The following is a 20,576-nucleotide window of genomic DNA, read 5'->3' on the forward strand; positions in this document are numbered from 1 at the left end:
TTAGGTCTAACATTTAAGTCTCTAATCAATCTTGAATTAATTTTCGTATAAGGAGTAAGGAAAGGATCCAGTTTCAGCTTTCTACTTATGGCTAGCCAATTTTCCCAGCACCATTTATTAAACTGAATTTCCCCAAAGATCTTATATAACTTGCCTGACTCACTTGCCATATTGCAGTGTTCAGTCAAGCCCAGTCCAGGATTTTAAAAAACAAAACAAAACAAAACAAAAATTAATCCCCCCCCCCAAGTTTTTTAAAAATCCCTGAAACAAATGAACCTATTTGTTTATCAAGTAGGTAGCATAATCACACAGGAAAAAAATGATTTCACATGACTTTAAGACATTGTATATCAGTGAATATATTCATTTTTTATCCTTTTTTAAAATTAAAAAATGTTTGTCTTACTCTTCTTACTGTCATTCCCAATTCAATTCAGTGGGTATATTCCAAGGACAAAAAGAAAGGAATACAAAGAAATCCTCAATTATATTTAATAATTTTGTTAGCAGTAATGTTGGCATGTTTATTTTACACACATATTTAAAATAAATATATTAATGTTCTTAGGAACCAAAGCTTATAGCATAAAAGAAAAGAAATTAAAAACCTACAATATTAAATTTGAATTGGAAATGTCATTGTGAACTAATGACATACTTTTTCTGAAAAAATAAAAAAGCATATTTCCTAGTTCTATCCACTGGAAAGACCTAACAGCAGTGACAGTCCAGTAGCAATTAACATCTCATTTCGGACTATGAACCATTTTCTGCTCTAAGGAACCAGGGCTCCTTAGAGAAATACCTGATGTCAAGTCTTGGGCAGGAAATGTACAAGGAGAGTCTAGAACATCTTTTTACACTAGAGGGCAAAGAAACCAAGAAGATCCTGTCAAAAGGATATAGGAGCCAACTGGAATGGGCTCCCACTGGCCAAAGATGGGTCAAGTTTTAGCATCAAAAATAGAAATACTAACCAAAACAATGGATTGGAACATTCAAATATGTAAAATGAATTCATGATATTAAAATGTATTACTTGATCACCTTTGAAAGTTTCTATAGTATGAACTTAACTATTTTGAATATTGACAATGGGGGAAATTTCAAGCATTTATTCTGCTTTTCCTATACAAACTATCTCAGTAACCAAATAGTTGATGAGGGGAAATTCTTCTTTATATATTAATAACAGTTAATAAATTTAAGAACAATAGGATCAGAAAAAGTACAGTTTGTAACCCTTAAATAAATAATACATTAAGCAGTGATCATGACTGGGTACTAAAACCAAGGTCAGTGGAGTACTTCATAATGGACAATAGGCCTGAAACTACTTCTGAGTCTGGACTAGCTAGACTTTGTTTCTCCTGACGTGATACACTTGTGAAGTTTTCATGCCAAAAATCTAAGCAACCTTCTGGATCAAGGGTCAGCAAATTTTTTTGGAAAAGGACTCATTAGTGTTTTCATTTTTGCAGGCCACGTAATCTCTATCACAACTACTTAATTCTGCTGTGTAGCACAGAAGTGGACAAAGACAGTATATAAATGAACGAGCATGGTTGTGTCATAGTAAAACTTTATTTACTAAAAAGGAGATAGGCTGCATTTGGCCCATAGTTTGCTGACCCTTGCACACTATGGAGTAGTGGCTCTCATGTGTAATCTCTGGACCAGAAGCATCAGAATCACCTAGTAACTTGTTAGATGTGCACATCAGGGGCCCTATCCCCAGTTATTGAATCAGAAACTCTGGAGGTAGAGCCCATCAATCTGTGTTTTAATAAGCTTCCAGGTGATTCTAAAGCATACTGAAGTTTGAGAACCACTGCTCTGGATATAATTGCCAATTTACATGAAATACAGGGTAAAGAAACATGTTAGATGATACCACCAAGGCTGTAATTAGCCAGAATCACATGGGCAATGCTACAGAATGAATGACCTTTACTAATAAATCAGTAGGATTGGGGTGGGTTGTGTATGTTTAGCTGCTGGCCTTCTCAAACTAAGTGGATATAGGAGCTTGAGGGGCTCACCGTTTGGAATGCAGATTTTTACTTAGCCATCTTCCACTATCCCCATTTACAGTGTGGCACTTCAACCTAGCCCTCATCTTGGTCCCTACATCTAACCCTGTCTTTATTAGTTTCTTCAGAGACTATATATATTATATATATATTTATATCTTGTCTCCTACAGGAATGGAGAAATAGAAAAATAACTGCTGAGATAGATGTGGTATCCTAAGATAGTCACTTCTTCTTACACAGCCTTTCAAATTAATCTTCCAGCTTTTAGTTCTATATACCTTATTCCCCCTTTCTGGTATTTCTGGTTTCTGTGCCTTTCTGAGGGTCTCAAAAAGGGTGGATTGCTTTTTTTCTCACCAGTATCCCTGTTTGCAGACATTTAGGATTGTTCCTTTTCTGCTCTGCTAAATTATTTGTTGTTCTATTTATTTCCATCTTATTATGTTGTCATTTGCTGTTTTAGATGACACACTGTTTATCAAAAAAGGGCTTTGAGTTTTTGTAATCTTGGTATCTCTTTTATTTAAGGGGTAGGTTTTCAAAAGGAGTGGGGGAAATCTGGGGACTCTTGAACTGAAAACTCTGTTTCCCAATTTGATTTGACCATACAACTTTTTGGCATGTCAAGCACCTTTTAATTTCCTGGAAAGCTAGTGTGACCTATGGAAGACTTATTTGGGAAGTGTTTCCTCTCCCTCCAGTACAATCTGCATCTGCCTCCATAACCTCCTTCAAACTTCTCTCTCAAGGTCACCAAATACCTCTTTGATGCTAAGTCCGTTGGATATGGCTCAATTCTAACCCCACCTGCATTTCATAGAGTTAACTGCCTTCCGTCTTAAATTTCCTTTCCCTTGTGGCTTCTTTACTATCTTAGTTTTGTGTTCCCTTCAAACCAGGGTCTGAGACAAGAATTTGGATACAAGTAACTTATTTGCAAGGCCATTTCTAAAAGCATTAGAGTTGAACAGTAAGAAAGGGAAAAAAGGAAGGTCACTAAAAGGTGCCTTAATAAGCTGGTTAAATGCTATGGGCAAACTGGAGCTCAGTTTTGCCAGGAGCCCTCTGCGAGACTGTGGAACACATTACAGAGTTGTTCCATTGAAGAGCAAGGAAGCTGATGTATTTATCCACCAATTTCTCACCAAGACTCACTCCTAGGGAGTGTTAACTCCCTGGTATTTTCATCCTGCCCATTATATGCGGTGAATATGGTCCTCAGACCAAGAACTGCAGAAGTTTGAAGTAAGAAACAAGCTTCATCTAAATAAGCTATTCAGAAAACTACAGAGTAAGCTGAGAGAATATGAATGAGGCATCAATATTTGCTACTTTTACCAATGCCGTTTTTATTATCCCCTCACTTTTTAGACCATTCTTTCTCAACCTGTTGCTGGTTCCTGTTTTTCCTTTACCTCTTAAATTTTGGTGGTCCACGTAAAGGATCTGTTCTTGACCTTTGGCTCTTCTTCTTCTCTATCATTTCTCTGGACAATCTCATCCTTGTCTTGGATTCAGCCACTACATATACTTCCAGATTTCCAGCCTTGACCTCTCTCTTGAGCTAGACCCATTGAGTCATTTATTCATTCAACAAATTATTTTTCAACACTTACATAATATGCTAAACTTGATGCTGAGAATGTTAACAGTGAACTATACATATTCCTGGCCCTTGGAGTTTATATTCTAGTCAAGCCATATAAACAAATACACAAATAATAAAGATTATGAGATATTATAAGCACTACAAAGTAAACTGGATGTTATTCTTCTGTCTGGTTGGAAAGATCACCAACCAGGGATCTCATAGATTAGCCAGGGAAGTTCTCTTTAAGTTATTGGCCTTCCCTGAAGTCTGAGATTTAGCTAGCCATGTGAAGAACTGAGAGAAAAAGACTTTCCGGCAGAGAGCCAAAAGAGGCCACGTGAAATGCAGTGTTTAAAGAACAAAGAAGCTAGTGAGATTGAAGTATAATAACCAAAGCAGAAAATGACATGAAATGAGATTGGAGAGGTAGGCAGCAATTGGGTCATGTGGAGCCTTGTTAAATTTGGGTTCTTCAGAAGCAGACATTGAGATAGAAGATATTTATTAGGCATCCTTATGAGAGGAAGAGGAAGAAAATAGGAGTGGACAGAGGACAAAGTCGAACTATGATGTAGGCCCAAAAAAGCTTCAGCCAATTTAGTGAGAAGCTCTGGAGCAAGTATTGCCCATCAGAGTCTTTGTACATCTGGTTGAAATGTCCAGGCCTTTATGGCCCTGCCTGCCTTGTTCAGTTACTAGATGTCGGCTGCTCTGGAAAACCACTAGAAAGGTGGCTACAAGCTGTGGCACATGCTAAAATTGTTGACAGCTGCAGGCTGTCTGCTCACAGCATTCACTGCAGCTGGGAAGCAAGTCCTTCCTTGAAGAAGGGCTTAAAATATCTCCATATTTGCCACAGGCAAGTTTGGATTTTGTTCCAAGGACCTATTTAAAGGGTTGTTAGTGAGAAGTGGCATGAAAGGTCACTCTGATTGCTCTGTGGACACTGGATCATAGAGGACCAAGGAGACTTATTAGGGGGCAATAATAGTCCAAGCAAGAAATGCTATTGGCAATAGAGATAAAGAGAAATGCACAATTCAAGGTAAATTTTGAAGGAAGAATTGATAAAATATAGTACTAGGTAAATGTAGGTGGTAAAGAAAAATAGGAATCATTTTAGTAAATGTACACAGTTGCAGGAAGGGAAGCTAATTTAGCTGCTGCCGGCTAAAGTGCTTCTTCCCACCATGTGGACATCCCGGTAATAGCCTCCTCCTCCCCAGATTGTGCCCACTGGTGTGCATTTGATATGCCACAGAGACTACTTTGAGAGTATAGTAATTAACTTTTAGGACTTCTGGTTAGCTGCAAGGCTCCTTTCTATGTTCAGGAAGTAGGGTGTTGCCTTGGATCTTGCTTATATCTTAGCATGTGAGGAAAGGGAGACTAGGCCATGTTGAAACAAGGCAAAGCTTCTAGGGGTCAGGGAAAACAAAGCTTCTAGTAGTCAGGCAGCAGGATACCATGTATGCAAAGCCATGTGTGTGGCTTGCTAAGAACTGTGTAAAGAGTGAGTAGTGGAAGGTAGAAGGAAAATATAGTGGAGGCAGAAACTTGTTTCAAGTGTAGTCTAATTGTATGACCTTAAGTTAGCCCTCTGAGCCTAAGGCATCTTTGGATGTATTTAATTTTACATGTTTGTTAGACATCCATGTCCACCCAGAGAGTTGGCTATATTATTCTGGAGCTTGGGGAGCAGTCAGGCTTGAAATGAATTTGAGCTTCTTCCGCATATATAGACAATATTTAAACTTGGGATAAGAAATGATTACTTTGAGAGAGAGTATAGATACTCCTTAACTTACCATGAGGTTATATCCCAATAAACCTATTGTTAAATCAAAAATGCATTTAATACACCTAACTTACCAAATTAACAGCCTTGTCGACCTTAAACCTGCTCAGAACACTTACATTAGCCTGCAGTTGGGTAAAATCATCTGGTAACACAGTACACTGTAGAGTGTGGGTTGTCTACCCTTGTGATCAAATTGATGACTGGAAGCTGCTGCTCAATGCCACCACCTAGCATGACGAGAAAGTATTGTATGGCATATCACTAGCCTGGGAAGAAATCAGAATTCAGAATTTGAAAATACAGTTTCAACTGAATGTGTGTCGCTTTTGCACTATCATAAGTTGAGTCATTGTAAGTCAGGGACTATCTGTATAGTAAAAAAGAGGGCTAGAATTGAGTCCTTGAAGCATTTCAGTGTTCTGAAGTTTGGCCAAGAAGGAGGTAACAGTTTGATGAAAACATATTTGGATATTTTACAGACAACTTAAATTTGGTATGTTTAAAGCAGAACTCTTTTTCTATGTTTCCTACCATGGTTAATAGCATTATCTGTTGATAGTGATAGGAGGCAGCCAAATGCCTAGGCTAATAGTGGCGGGTCCCTGGTGAAACCCCACCTTCAAGCCAAAAACAGCCTGGAGTCTGAAAGACCAGGCTACTGGTCCCAGATGAAACCTGCAACCCAGAGTGAGAACTTATGTTCCTGTTTGCCTGCCCTTTCCTGATTCTTTCTGAATAATGCCTTTTAATAATTGAATGTTGCCTTTTCCAATACTCCCTACAGCCTGTCCCGTTCCCATTCTGAGCCATAAAAAGCTTCCGACTCAGCCATATTAGGGGTACTTTTCCACTTTTGGATAGGGAGACCACCCCTACATCCCCTCTCCACTGAAAGCTGTTTCATCACTCAAGAAAACTCCCTGCCTTGTTCACTCTTTGAATATTAGCACATCCTCATTCAAGAACTCAGGAACCAGTGTGTAAGCCAGACTTGGCCCAAGTGGGCCGAGTAGGTGAGCTGTCTCCTGCAGCAGGTAGCGTGGTCAAGCAAGGCCTGGGCGGGGCATCGCCAGCCAAAGTTCCTCAGCTTGCAAAGTGTTACTGTCATCACTGATTAGAAACAGGGATTGTTCTCATCTTCTTCACCTCTACATATTGGTGACTAAGACCTTTTTCCTATTGAATATCTTAACAATCTTTTTTTCTCTGTCTCAATACCATTGTCTTGGTTCCTGCCCTAATGATTTTCTTACTTGCATTTCTGCAGTGGCATGCTATCCAATTTCTCTATTCCAGTCTTGCACCTCTCCAATCTAATTTCTATAGTTGCCAGAGTCATCTTTTTAAAAATATGGGATAAACATATAAGTCTCCTGCTTATGGTTGCCAGATTTAGCAAACAAAAATACAGCATACCAGTTAAATTTTAATTTCAGATGAACAAGGAATAATTTTACATGTATATCCCATATAATTTTTAGGACATAAATACTAAATTATTTGATATTTATATGAAATTCAAATTTAACTGATTATCCTGTATTTTATCTGGAAATCTTGCCCTTCCTTCAAAGCCTAAAATGTTTCACCATCACTTTCAGGGTGAAACCTAAATATCCTAACACTGCATTGCAAGATTCAGCGTGTTCTAACCCCTATATACCATATGAACCACTCACAGTGTCCTAAATTTGCTTTGCTGCTTTACTCCTTCATACCTCTGATCACATGCTTACATTTTCCTAGAATGCCCCCCTCTTCTCAGTTCTCTAGTTGATTCTGATTGATTGTTTAATACTGAAGTATCACCTTCTCTAACCCTCCAGTCCACACTCTGTGGATTATAATTGGGACACCAGGGCTGGGGGCGGTGGCTCATGCCTGTAATCCCAGCACTTTGGGAGGCTGAGGAGGGTGGATCACCCGAGGTAGGAGTTCGAGACCAGCCTGACCAACATGGAGAAACCCCGTCTCTACTAAAAATACAAAATTAGTTGGGTGTGGTGGCGCATGCCTGTAATCCCAGCTACTCTGAAGGCTGAGGCAGGAAAATTGCTTGAACCTGGGAGGCAGAGGTTAAAGTGAGCTGAGATCACGCCATTGCACTCCAGCCTGGGCAAAAAGAGCGAAAGTCCGTCTCAAAAAAATTAATTAATTAGTTAATTAATAACAATAATTGGGACACTAGCTTTTCTTCTGCATTCTCATAACATTCTTTGCTTTATATGATTGCAGGATTTATCATATTATAATTTAATTTTTTTAAACCTGCCTCTCTTCCTTAGATTGTGAGTTCTTGGAGCACAGGGTAAAAGTTGTGTCTTTTAACTCAATCCTTGGCACTTAGTGGGCTTTCAGTTAATATATGCATGAACCAATCAGTTAGTGAATGGGAAAGTAGGAAAGGACCCATAAGCATTAGCCACATAATTGGCCACTGGAGCTTACCCAGCTTTTCCCTATGGTACCTCCTTTGACCATCCTCTTTGTTCCTCAAAGATACTTCATAAGAATAGGAACTAGGTTTTGATCTCTGTATCCCTAGGCCCTTAAATTGTAGGTGCTCAGTATATATTAAATGAATGAATGAATGAAAAACACATGAATGAATGAGTGTATCTTTCAGGGCCATAGCTCCTGTTGTCCCCTGCAACAAGTCCTAGAGGGTGCTGCCTCTGGCCACATTTTTTATTCTCTAGGGCAGGCTCTATATAGCCTAAGTTGCAGCTTCTTTATGTCTTACTTCTTCTCATCCAACTCTTCTTCCCTCTCTCAACCTAGGCCAGAAGAATTATTTTCTCCTGACAGCAGCTGGCACATAACAGCTCAATGAATGTTAGCAATCATTCACAAATGGAGCCTTGTCTTTCCTACAGGGCTCTTGCCTTTCTGCCATTTCTTTCTCTGTCTCTGAGGCCAAGCCTGGAAAGCCATGGGGACCTGACATTGCTTTTTCTCCCAGGGATTATGGTCTTTCCTCTTCCCACACAAGGGAGCAAGGTTTTCTTTGTCTCCCACCAGAGTAGTTTAATTAAATAGGACTAGCATTAAGTGACTCTAATTATTTTTTATTAATGTTTAACTGCTAAATTTCTTTTTCAATTAAATAATTGTGTCTTTATGCTCAGAGGCCCTTTTTGCATATATATGAAAGTTCATTTATTTTATTAAAGGAAATACCACCTGCAAAACTATTAATGACTTGAGCTCTGTGATTAGTTCATTTTAGTGACATTTTGAGATTTAATAATCTGGCTCAGGTTCAAAGAAAGAAAACTCAATACCAGAAATTTCTAGCCAGCAAAGAATATAAACAAACCATACAATTGTCCCCTCAAATAACAGGAATCATTGAGATAGCCTTCGTGCAATTAGAAATGTTTTGAAAAAATGCATGAGGAAGGTTCAAGAAAGCATGTCAAAACAACAAAACTCAGTGTACATTCTCATTATTGTAATTGATCAAAGGATGTTTGCAATAGATTTGAATGTGAATAAATTAAATGTGACATTGATTTGGCAGAGGCATATTAGTGATTGGCAAGAACATGTAGCAGGAGCAGCTTCTGCTAAAGCATAACTCACTTGCCTGTTGTTTTATTCTAGTAGATTTCTTAGCAACCCAGTACTATCATACTAACCTAAGCTCTGTCACTTATTTACTCTTTGGGTTTCTACTCCTATCTAGGCAAGATTAAATTTATTTTTGATTACTGATCTAGCAGGCGTTCTCTCAGGCCTGAATACAGAATACCTTTTGGTGATCTATGTACCTCCCTCTTTTTTCTTTTTCTTTCGTAGATGAAAAAGGGTGATCTAATAACTTATTTCATCCTGGCAGTTCAACTTGTAGAACTAGAAAATGTAGTTTAATTAAACAACTTGGCAATATATTCAAGCTGAGACATCACTATAGCATTTGCTAGGCTTGAATTGTTTCTCAGCATGTTACAAAATTAACACTGTAAAAGAATATTCAGCTCTGAACATTTTGAAACACCAAATTCCCATTATAATTTTATAATTATATTGAGGATAGGGGAGCTGTGTGGTATATTCTGGGAGGCTACTTTCTGGGTGTGACCATCTAATAGTAAACAAATGTTACTGGTATGGGGTCCCAAAACATAGTTGATGCCAAATTTCACTTATAATCTACATAAATCCTTTGTAGTCTATGAAAAACATTTTAATTGACTCAAAGGCAATGTACTCATACTTTAAAATTTTTAATATTTATTAAAATAAAAATTATTCGCTAATATATATAGTTTAAATTATGGAAAGAAATTAGTAGAGCTGAAATTATACCTTTTGATAAATCCAGGTTCTCATTTTTTATATGTAATATAACTTGAATATGTAATATAACTTTATAAATAAGCTATAGTTTTGTTCCCTCAGAAGACTGAAAAAGAACCCAGTGACATGGGCATAAGACTGACTCCTGAGTCTTAACTTGCTCTTGAATGTAGTAAACTTTCTAACAATGAAGCAGTGTTGAATTTATTTTAAACTATATTTAGATTTTGTCTTGGCATGTGTTTTGAACTTCAGTTTGAACATAGTTATATATAATATACTTGGAATTCACAAGTACTTGAAGCTAAATGGAGACCATTTATAAATACTAAACTTTAGAGGAGCATGGAGCCAGAACATTAAAGAAGAAATGGCATATTTGTGTGTGTGTTTGTGTGTGTGTTCAGCCTGCCTTTTTTCTACCTGGATTCATAACATTTTTAAAGCAAATTTCTAATTCCCTAATAAAGGACTGAGCATTAACTCTATTCCATTTCCATGTCTATCAATATAAAAATTATTCAAATACTTTTGAAGTCTATTATCATGGAATTTTATGCTTACCATGAATATTACACCATCAACATCATATATATGTACATATAAAGTATTACTGAAACACTCCTTCATAGAAGAATTCTCAGTTCACTAGGTTTGAGCCTTTTAAGAAGAAAAATTGGGCTAAGGGATTGAAATCTTGAATGATAGTTTGAAAACAGTTACTCATTTTTACTTATACACACATCACAGACAACATAAAAAAATTCTAGTGACATTTTACATGTCTTAAGTTAGTAAAAATGAGTATTTATAATGTGTGTAATTTGTATTTACCTTCTCTTGTTCATTAAGTATACGTATAATAGATAATATTCCTAAAAAATGTTTTGTATATATACTTAGCTCTGCATCTAAATATTTGATTCCATTTAATAGTATAGACTGAGAAATGTTCACTCCCACAGCTCTGGTCTGAGTGTGACTCCAGAAAAGCAGAATGATGGATACCTGAGGTTGAAAACTCTTTGGGTAACCTTTGAACCTATTCAGATATCTCTCAGCTCTTCCCTTTCCCCAATACTCATCAAGTAATCTAAACTTATCTTCTAGTCATGATAACTTCATCAGAGAGCACTCACTGGTCATCAGTTCTTAGCCTTGCCTCAGATATTAGAGTGCATTTCCAAAGCCCAGGTTTACATAGCCTTAGTTTTCTTTCTGTCTCCCAACACATCATTGCAGAGACCTCTGGTATTTTTCTGCCATTTGTTTTACCTCCTCTTTATAATTCAAATATCCACTTACATTATCTAATAACTTCCATAGCGATAAGTGTATATTAAAGCTGAATTCCTTGCCTTTGTGGAAAGTTAATGTGTACTAGGATTTTGCATGAGGGACTGTATGATTGGAGCAGAATAACTACTTATTATAATATCATGCCTAATGTCTGTGAGTGAGCGATAAGTCAACATGTTAGTAGATTCCATATTTAAGTTTTGTTTTTTTTAAAAACAAACTTTAAATCTCTTTTGTCATTACTACACATAGCAAGTTGCAACACTGAATGCAACAAAAATATAGGTACCAAAAGGGCTCTTAACCAGGGCTCTTGGCAAAGTAACGGCATTGGAAAGGACTTGAGCCACAACCTTTTGGGGGCTTAAGTTCACATCACTGAGTAAATGAACAGTACACTATAAATAACCATTAACTCCATTACAAAACAACGATGAGCTTGTTAAAGGCATTTAGAGCTTTTCTTATTTTCTCTTTTTTAATCTAATCCTTCACAAACAATGATGATTTATATTAAATTTTGACCAGAAAAATATATAAATTCAAACATTAAATACATGCAAGTTGAGCAGCTCAAATTCAAAATCCAAAGTGCTCCAAAATCCAAAACTTTTTGAGCACTATTAAGGCACTGAAATGATTTGGGGATACTTAACTGTTAAGTAAAAAGCAAACATTCCAAGATCCAAAAAAATCCAAAATCCCAAACACTTCTGTTCCTAAGCATTTCAGATAAGGGATACTTACCCTATAATACTTTTTACAACTGATAATTTGTTTTCCCAATATTAAGGCTCCATACACAACTCAAGCCTAAACTAAATTGCTCCAGCTGAACACCCCTGAAATGAGAGAGACTGTCACAGACCATTGGTCATTCATAACACATACATTTAAGGAAAGTTTGGACACACAGATTTTGATACAGCTCATGCCTTTTTTTAATTGTCAGTATGGTTTCTTTCTCTTCTTCCCTGAGATTGGTGGAGAATGATATTCTTCAATATTTCACTCCAGGTGACTCTTTATCTGACCCTTTTAGAAGGGGCTGACCTCATGCAACCCTTTAGAAGGGGTTGACTCTCAATTGTCAACTCCGTGAGGTTCTGCTTCAGATGGACAAGAAGGCCATTGCTGATATCCTGCTCTATATCCCTAGTCAGGGTAGCCAAGACAATGGTGGAAAACATGGAAGCGTTGGTGAGTAGAGACTTTTTGTTGATGGGAATAAGGAGGTAATGAGGCAGAGTGTTGTTAATTTGAGGGCTGCACATGGTAACAACAGCCCTCTTGTCTTTCAGGCTGTGCGTCTCCTGAACCAGGTTTACAAAGCTTGAGAAGTTTGCTTGGCAGTATAGTCATGACTGGCCTCAAAATCCATACTGGTGGTTTCAATGAACAGTGTAACAATGCTCCTCATGTGCTCAGGGAACTTAGATTTGGTGGACATAGAGTTTCAGGTATCCAGCAGAGTGTCCAAAACTCTGGTGTTTTTCTCTGCAATGAAGTCTTTCATTCTGATCATTTCCAGTGCTATTCATTCTACCAGGTTTCCATCTTGCATCATTTTCCTTCAGCTGAAGTATTTCCTTTAATGTTTCTCCTAGTAGAGGTTTGCTTGTGACAAATTCAGCTTTTGTCTGAAAATGTTCTTATAATACTTTCATTTTTAAGGTATTTTCACTGGATATAGGATTCTAAGTTGTTTCTGATGAGAACTCAGTGTTATTTCATATCTTTGTCTTTTGTGTAAGTGCCTTTTTTCCTGTGTCTAGTTTTAATATTTTATCATTAATACTTAGCAATTTGATTTGGATGTGCCTTGGTTTTGTGATAATCCTGCTTGAGGTGTTGAGCTTCTTAGATCTGTGAATTTATATTTTTATCTCTTTGGAATAGTTTAGTCATTATTGTCTCTTCTCCTTCCATGACCACATGTATATCAGACTGCATAGTATTGTCCAGTAGCTCACTGAGGCTCTGTTCATTTTTTAGCCTTTTTTAAAAACTCTCTCTTGCTTCAGTTTATGTATTTTCCATTGTCTTATATTCAGATTCACTGTTCTTCTACAATATCTAACCTACCATTAAGCACTCAGTTTTTTTTATTTCATAGGTTATGTTTTTCACCTTGAAGTTATATTTGGTTCGTTATAACAGTTCCCATTTCTTTCGTCATGTTGATTTTTTTTTCTTTAACTCTTTAGACATTTTTATAGTAATTGTGATAAAGGCCTTGTCTGTTGATTTCATCTTTTCTATCATGTCTAGGTCTACTTCTGTTGACTGGTTTTGGGTCATCCTTTCCTCTTCACCTTTTGATTACATGATGAACAGTGAAATATTATGTTTAGTATCTCAGTTTTTTTGTCTTCCTTTAGAAGATACTGAGTTTTGTTCTGGAAGGCCATTAATTGACATTTGAATCAGCCCAAACTTTTGCAAGTTTTGTTGGTTTTTTTTTTTTTTTTTTGGTTTATGTTTTGTTTTGTTTTGTTTTGTTTGAGACAGGGTCTGACTCTGTTGCCTAGGCTGGAGTGCAGTGGTGTGATCTTGGCTCACTACAGCTTTGACCTCCTGGGCTCAAGTGATCCTCCTACCTCAGCCTCCTGAGTAGCTGGGACCACAGCTGCATGCCACCAGACCTGGCTAATTTTTGTATTTTTTTGTAGCAACAGGGTTTCACCATGTTGCCCAGGCTGGTCACAAACTCCTGGACTCAAGAAATCCACCCACCTCAGCCTCCCAGTGTGCTGGGATTACAGGCGTGAGTCACCATGCACGGCTAGAATCTTACTTTTAAGTTTTGTTAGGGTAGATCTAGAGCAGTGCAGCCCAATCCAAATTTTTGCAATGATGGAAATGTTTTATAACTATACTTTCCAATATAGTGGCCACTCGTCATACTTGGCTGTGAAATACTTGAAATGTGGCTAGTATAACTCAGTAACTGAATTTTTTATTTAATTTAAATGGTATGTGGCTAGTGCCTACTGTATTGTACAGCATAAGTCTTCAATAAGCTGTACTCTCATGCCAGTTTAGCCCTACACCTAAGGAGTGACCCTTCCGAGATCTTTACAATGTCACAGGTGTTCAATGAGCTCTCCCTGGCTGGTGAGAACTTGACTTTTGCCTAGTCCAGTGCCAGCTCCAGCAATTTTCACTAAAATTTCACTACAGTTCCCCAGTATTCTTTAGTGAGAAGTTGTCCTTCTTGCTTTATGGAGTTTCACCCTGCACATGGACAGCTTAATATTTAGCTGAACACTCAACTGTATTACTATGCAGATTTCTAAAACTTACTCTGTGTATTCTGGTACTCTGCCTAACATATCCTAGCATATTCCAACTTTCTGACACTCCCTAAACAACCATCTCTCTCTCTCCCTAAACCACCATCCTCTGGTTGGATTCCCCCACCCTGTGTAGCAGCCAGTAATGTGTCTCCAGCCAGAAAGCTGGGATGATATAGGGCTTATCTAATTTGTTACTCATTGATGCCCTTCAGGGATCACACTACTGTGCTGCCTTTTGTCCAGTATCTGAAAAATGTATTTTTGTCCAGTTTTCTAGTTGTGTCATGGCAGGAGGACTAGCCTAGTACCAGTTATTCCATCTTTTGTCTGAAACTAGTAGATTACCTCTTACTTACTAGCACCTCTACCCATTTCAGAGAGAGATGTGTACAAGTTTGGTATGTTTATTTTTTAACAGAATGAAAGAAACAACCACTATTTTAAAATATATTTGTACCTTCTTCTGTTGTACTATCACTGTCCGGTAGCCAGTTCTTTCCCAACCTTTACAACAGCCCACTGAAGAAGACAACGTTATTTCCATTTCACACAACACAAAAGTGAGACACAGGGAAATTAAATAGTATTCAGAGTCACACAGCTGGTAAATGGTAAAACTGGGATTTGTATTCAGTGGTCTGGCTTCAGAGCCCAAATTCTATGCCACTATTGAGAAACGTTCAGAGAATAACAATGTGAAGAGTATACATATGAGTAATTTGGGGTATAAATATTTATACTTACATAGTCACATATAAACAATATTCAATTTTTAAATCAACAATGTTTGGCTTACATTAGAATATGGAAAAATCTGTAATCTGCATAAACTTTTCGATCTTTAAGGGAATTCTAGAGGTTACTTAAGGGGAACAAAAGGAAGATACTTCCATTTGGTATTGTTTGTTTACTTATTTATTTATGTATTATTTTGAGACAGAGTCTTGCTTTGTCACCCAGGCTGGAGTGCAGTGGCATGATCTCGGCTCACTGTAACCTCCACCTCCCAGGTTCAAGCGATTCTCATGCCTCAGCCTCCAGAGTAGCTGGGATTACAGGAGTACACCCCCACACCCGGCTAATTTGTGTATTTTTAGTAGAGACAGGGTTTTGCCATGTTGGCCAGGCTGATGTCGAACTCCTGACCTCAAGTGATCTGCCTGCTTTGACCTCCCAGAGTGCTGGGATTACAGGCATGAGCCAAAACACCAGCCCATTTGGCGTTGTTTTATAAAAGCTTACTCACCTTGTAATACATAACTATCTTAAGAAACATAATACTGTTATGAGTATAAGCCCCATTTTCAGATTAAAAAAACTGAGACTAAAAAAGTTAAGTAGCTTTCTTGGTGTCACACAGCTAGCAAATGGTAGATTTGGGATTGGAACCCTGTCTGAGTCAAAGAATTACCCATGTGGATTATCATCACAGTGTTATTTTAATGAAGTTTTTTTTAATGAAGAAGTGAAATATTGGAAGCAACAGTAGAGGTGGTTGTTAAGTAAATCATGGTACAATACTAGTGAGAAAATACCATTCAGCCATCTTTTTTTTTAAATGTTAAAGAAAAATATTTATTGGCAGCAAGATAAATAAGTAAAATGATGAATATTTGTTTTTAAAATACAAACATTTATGTAAAGAAAGACACCCATTCCTGCTTTATCCTTACACAAACACTAAAACATACTGTTATTTGATAAATATATGGAGATATAGGATGATATTGTTCCAAGGAATTGTAAGGAAAAATACTTGCTGTATGGTAGTTTCTATCTGAAAATAGACTTTCTTAACAGTCTTTAAGGTCTACGATTCCTATCCTGTTTTCTCCACCTAACTACTTCCTTATCAATTCCAAATATTTTCATTGTTGTTTGGGATTTTTTTCTTTTGTTTTGTTTGAGATGGAGTCTTGCTCTGTCACCCAGGCTGGAGTGCCGTGGCACGACCTCAGCTCACTGCAACCTCCACCTCCCAGTTTCAAGTAATTCTGCTGCCTCTCAGCCACCCGAGTAGCTGGGACTATAGGCATGCGCCACAATGTGCAGCTAATTTTTGTATTTTTAGTAGAGACAGCGTTTTCCCATGTTGGCCAGGTTGGTGTTGAACTCCCGGCCTCAAGTGATCTGCCCACTTTGGTCTCCCAAAGTGCTAGGATTGCAAGCATGAGCCACAGAACCTAGCCCTTCAATTCCAAATATTTACAAGACTGTATTTTCTTTCATAAATGATTTACTCTGTTTAATTTTGCCTGGTACCAGTTATGTTTTTTTCAGAAAAACAAAAAAATTCTTTTTTAGGAAAAATTATAGTCTCCATATTTTTCAACTCTGAAATCTTTAACCATCTTCATATGTAAAAATAATTAATATATTCAGATTGACTTTTCATTTGCCTCAATAGCTATTATAAGAAAGTCTTAGAAAAGTAATGTTGAATGAAGAGAAATTATGTGAAGGCAGGAGAAACAAGAACAGATCTTTGTCCTCCATTTTCTTTTCATCAAAAAGCATATGCATGTACCAACAGTAAGACTGCAACTATAGAGGTTACGTAAATAAAGTAGGCATGGGCACAGCTTCAGATGATGTGACTGATCTATTATACAAAATCCAACCAAGCTCCATACCAACTTCTGAGTATCCTCTTGCTACTTGAGGTCGGTTACTAGTGCAAGTTTAACCTGGTCCTGAACTTTTCATTCCGCTCCAAAGAACGAGCTTCCATGAAGACACAGGAACTTGAATTTTTGTCTACTTCCGCTATTTCCAGTATGATATTGAGGGATTTCCTTTGTGATATATCGTCACCTTATATAACAATTCTAGAGGTTATAGGAAAAAGAAAACCTGATTTCTCTACTCTCACCCTCACTTGTAACAACTACCCAGAAGCTCAGTTACTATGGTGATTAAACTACTCATGGGGAATTGCTCTGTGTTGTAAAAATTACAAGAATATTTATAAAGATTGTTCTTTCCTGCACATATTTGCTTTGAGGGAGAAGTTTCATTAGATGGGCCCTTCTTCACATCTAAAACTAAGTCTATAACACTAAAACCACAAAAACTTTTCCCCCTTTAAGTACAAACTATTATTTTAAATGTTACTTTAATATCAGAGCTTACCTTTTAAAGGACTATACAATCAATATTACTTGAAATTCACTTGAGAAACAGGTGATATCATACATTTAGATATCCAGATATTGCCCTTTAAGTGACATTTTTAAAAAGTTTTGAAATTTTAAAATACTTCAGAGAACTTGTTTTTTTGGTCAGTGTTGTCAGATATTAGTTACATTAACGTTCTAATTTCACATTACAAATAACATGTTCTTAAAAATCAGATAATACAAGTAAGCAAAAAGAACATTAAAAAATTTCACACATTTAGACATGCATTGTGAAAACAGAAGGAATGGGCCAGGCATGGTGGCTCATGCCTGTAATCCCAGCACTTTGGGAGGCTGAGGCAGGCAGATCACCTGAGGTCAGGAGTTCGAGACCAGCCTGATCAACATGGAGAAACCCCATCTCTACTAAAAATACAAAATTCACTTGGTGTGGTGGCACATGCTTGTAATCCCAGCTACTCGGGAGGTTGAGGCAAGAGAATCACTTGAACCTGGAAGGTGGAGATTGCGGTGAGCTGAGGTTGTGGTGAGCCGAGATCACGCCATTGTACTCCAGCCTGGGCAACAAGAGCGAAACTCCGTCTCAAAACAACAACAACAATAAAAAAAACAGAGAAGGAATGAATAAAGACCAAAGATGTAATTACTGTATTGCATTTGTTTTTAAGATACGTATCTTTTCAAATATTAATATATCTGAAACTATGTGTGGAATTTGCCTTTTTTAATGCTATAGTGATGCTTCTTAAATGTGATGGTCTTTTATTTGAGGAAACACAGTAACAAAGGATTGATGGCAATTTTTGGTATAGATCCTCCTAGATAGAATTCTGAGGAACAGAACTGCATTGTACAATCTGTTTGCACAGATTTGAGAAAGTATTTCCAATAGCAAAGAGCCTCTCTGCAACAGTGTCTAGGGCATGCCAAAACCTGATTCCATTCCTACTCTCCTCCTTTCCTGCCATACCACTCCAGAAGAGAAAAGGAAATATTAATAGATGGGGCTTGGTTCTGGTACTACAGAGGGTGACATTAGCATTCACACATTTGAACAGCAAAGAAAAAAAAAGGGTAGTCAGAGCACTTCTTTCTCACCAGTGGAAAAGTACTGTCACTGAGTTTTAGGGCAGAAATCAGTGTTAAGCTTAGGAAATCTTTCATAGAGTGTCTCAGGCTCTTGTGTAATATTTGACATTTGTTTGTTTCATTTTTGGGGTAGTAAATATTTCTACTATGGGGTGCTTCATGTCTATTATAGCATAAAATCAGGACAGAACTGTTTATGTAACACTAGTATGTAATCATACAGCTTTGCAAACTTATATACATATCTGTATATTATTTAAATGCAAAGTATGTATGTATGTATTTATATGTGTATAATATGTATTTTTATTGGCTATTTTTATAAAAACTTTTTTTAACTAGAAATTTAATAATTTCTTCCATTTATATATACATGCAGGAAATAGTAAAGAATGAAAAATACAGAGAAGAAGTCAAAATAAAAAGCCAAGATTTTTGTGAAAAAGAAAAACTCCTTAGTAAAGAGACCAATGAGGAACTCTTGCCTCCACCAGTTCAAACTCAAATTAAAGGCCATGCCTCTGCTCCATACTTCGGAAAGGAAGAACCCTCAGTGGCTCCCAGCAGCACTGGTAAAACCTTTCAGCCAGGATCCTGGATGCCACAAGATGGCAAGAGCCACAGTCAATGAATGCATTATGGTCAAATCTTTTCATGTATATGGATGTGACTATTTTAACAAATAAAAGAAGTCAAAACTTAATTACCTTGTATTTTCTGAATGTACAATAGTTTCCTATTCCATTAATCTTGAGTTCATTTTTAGTATGCACAAGAAATGTGAGATTATGTACTATAGAAACCTAACTACTTTTAGATAAAATCCTTCATTTGACTTAGTCATTGTTATTTATGAATTTGCTTAGATTTGTTTTTCCCTCTTTGGATTACTCCCTTGAGAAGGATCCTGTAGCTGTAAATGCTTAGTACATTTTGGATCTTTATGATCATTTGGGAACCACTCATAGATATAACTGGGTACAAATAATGAGGGTAAAATAGTGAGCTCTCCCAACTGATCAAATGGGGGAGAAAAAAGAATGAAGATTCTTATTTCTGGAGAGGTGACCTGTAAGATTCTAAAAGACTAATAAAAAGTGTGAACTTGGATAAAACATGTAGAGGCAAAGAAAAGTTAGTTGATAAGTGAAAAAAACCACTAAGACCTTGATGAGAGGATGGGACAAAAGCTAGCTTGTGGTGGGACTCTGGTTGGAATTTGGAGAGAGAAATTAGGACCAATAGAAGTATACAATCCATAACAAAGTCTGAAAGGACAGTAGAGAAAGAAAGTATGCAATAACTGGAGTTCCATGAGAATGAAAATTACTTTGAAAAAATAGAAAATTGGAGAAAGCTCTCAAAAAGCAGAAATTAATTCCACTAGAAGACAGAAGACAATGTACATGTTAAAACATTATATACAAAGGTACATTAAGAGTGCCATACATTTTCTGGAGTGCACAACAAAGTTTTTGTTGTTATTCTAAAAGAGAGTTTTTCTCACAGTGTTTGGCATACAATAGATGCTCAATATTTACTGAATGAATGACCCAAATTTGTGTGTGTGTGTGTGTGTGTGTGTATGTGTGATTATGAATGCTTTTATTTACTTTTGTATTTTTTTATTATTATACTTTAAGTTCTAGGGTACATGTGCACAACGTGCAGATTTGTTACATAGGTATACATGTGCCATGTTGGTTTGCTGCACCCATCAACTCATCATTTACACTAGGTATTTCTCCTAATGCTGTCCCTCCCCTAGACCCCCATCCCCCAACAGGCCCTGATGTGTGATGGTGCCCTCCCCGTGTCTATGTGTTCTCATTGTTCAACTCCCACTAATGAGTGAGAACGCATGTTGTTTGGTTTTCTGTCCTTGTGCTATTTTGCTGAGAATGATGGGTTTCCAGCTTCATCCATGTCCCTGCAAAGAACATGAACTCATCCTTTTTTATGGCTGCATAGTATTCCATGGTGTATATGTGCCACATTTTCTTTATCCAGTCTTTT

General features: G+C 37.1%; 1 protein-coding gene across 1 annotated transcript in view; it reads left to right on the forward strand.

Annotated features, from left to right (window-relative positions):
• Window positions 1-19,263, forward strand: part of NDUFAF2 (NADH dehydrogenase (ubiquinone) complex I, assembly factor 2) — a 209,036-nt gene extending 189,773 nt beyond the window's left edge. The window contains exon 4 of the mRNA XM_011952204.1: window positions 18,940-19,263. Coding sequence (XP_011807594.1) covers window positions 18,940-19,191 — 252 coding nt within the window. The 3' untranslated portion in view covers window positions 19,192-19,263. The remainder of the gene's footprint in view (window positions 1-18,939) is intronic.
• Window positions 19,264-20,576: the final 1,313 nt, after the last annotated feature.

Source organism: Colobus angolensis, unplaced genomic scaffold (assembly GCF_000951035.1).
Source record: "Colobus angolensis palliatus isolate OR3802 unplaced genomic scaffold, Cang.pa_1.0 Scaffold337, whole genome shotgun sequence".
In the NCBI taxonomy this organism is placed as follows: domain Eukaryota; kingdom Metazoa; phylum Chordata; class Mammalia; order Primates; family Cercopithecidae; genus Colobus; species Colobus angolensis.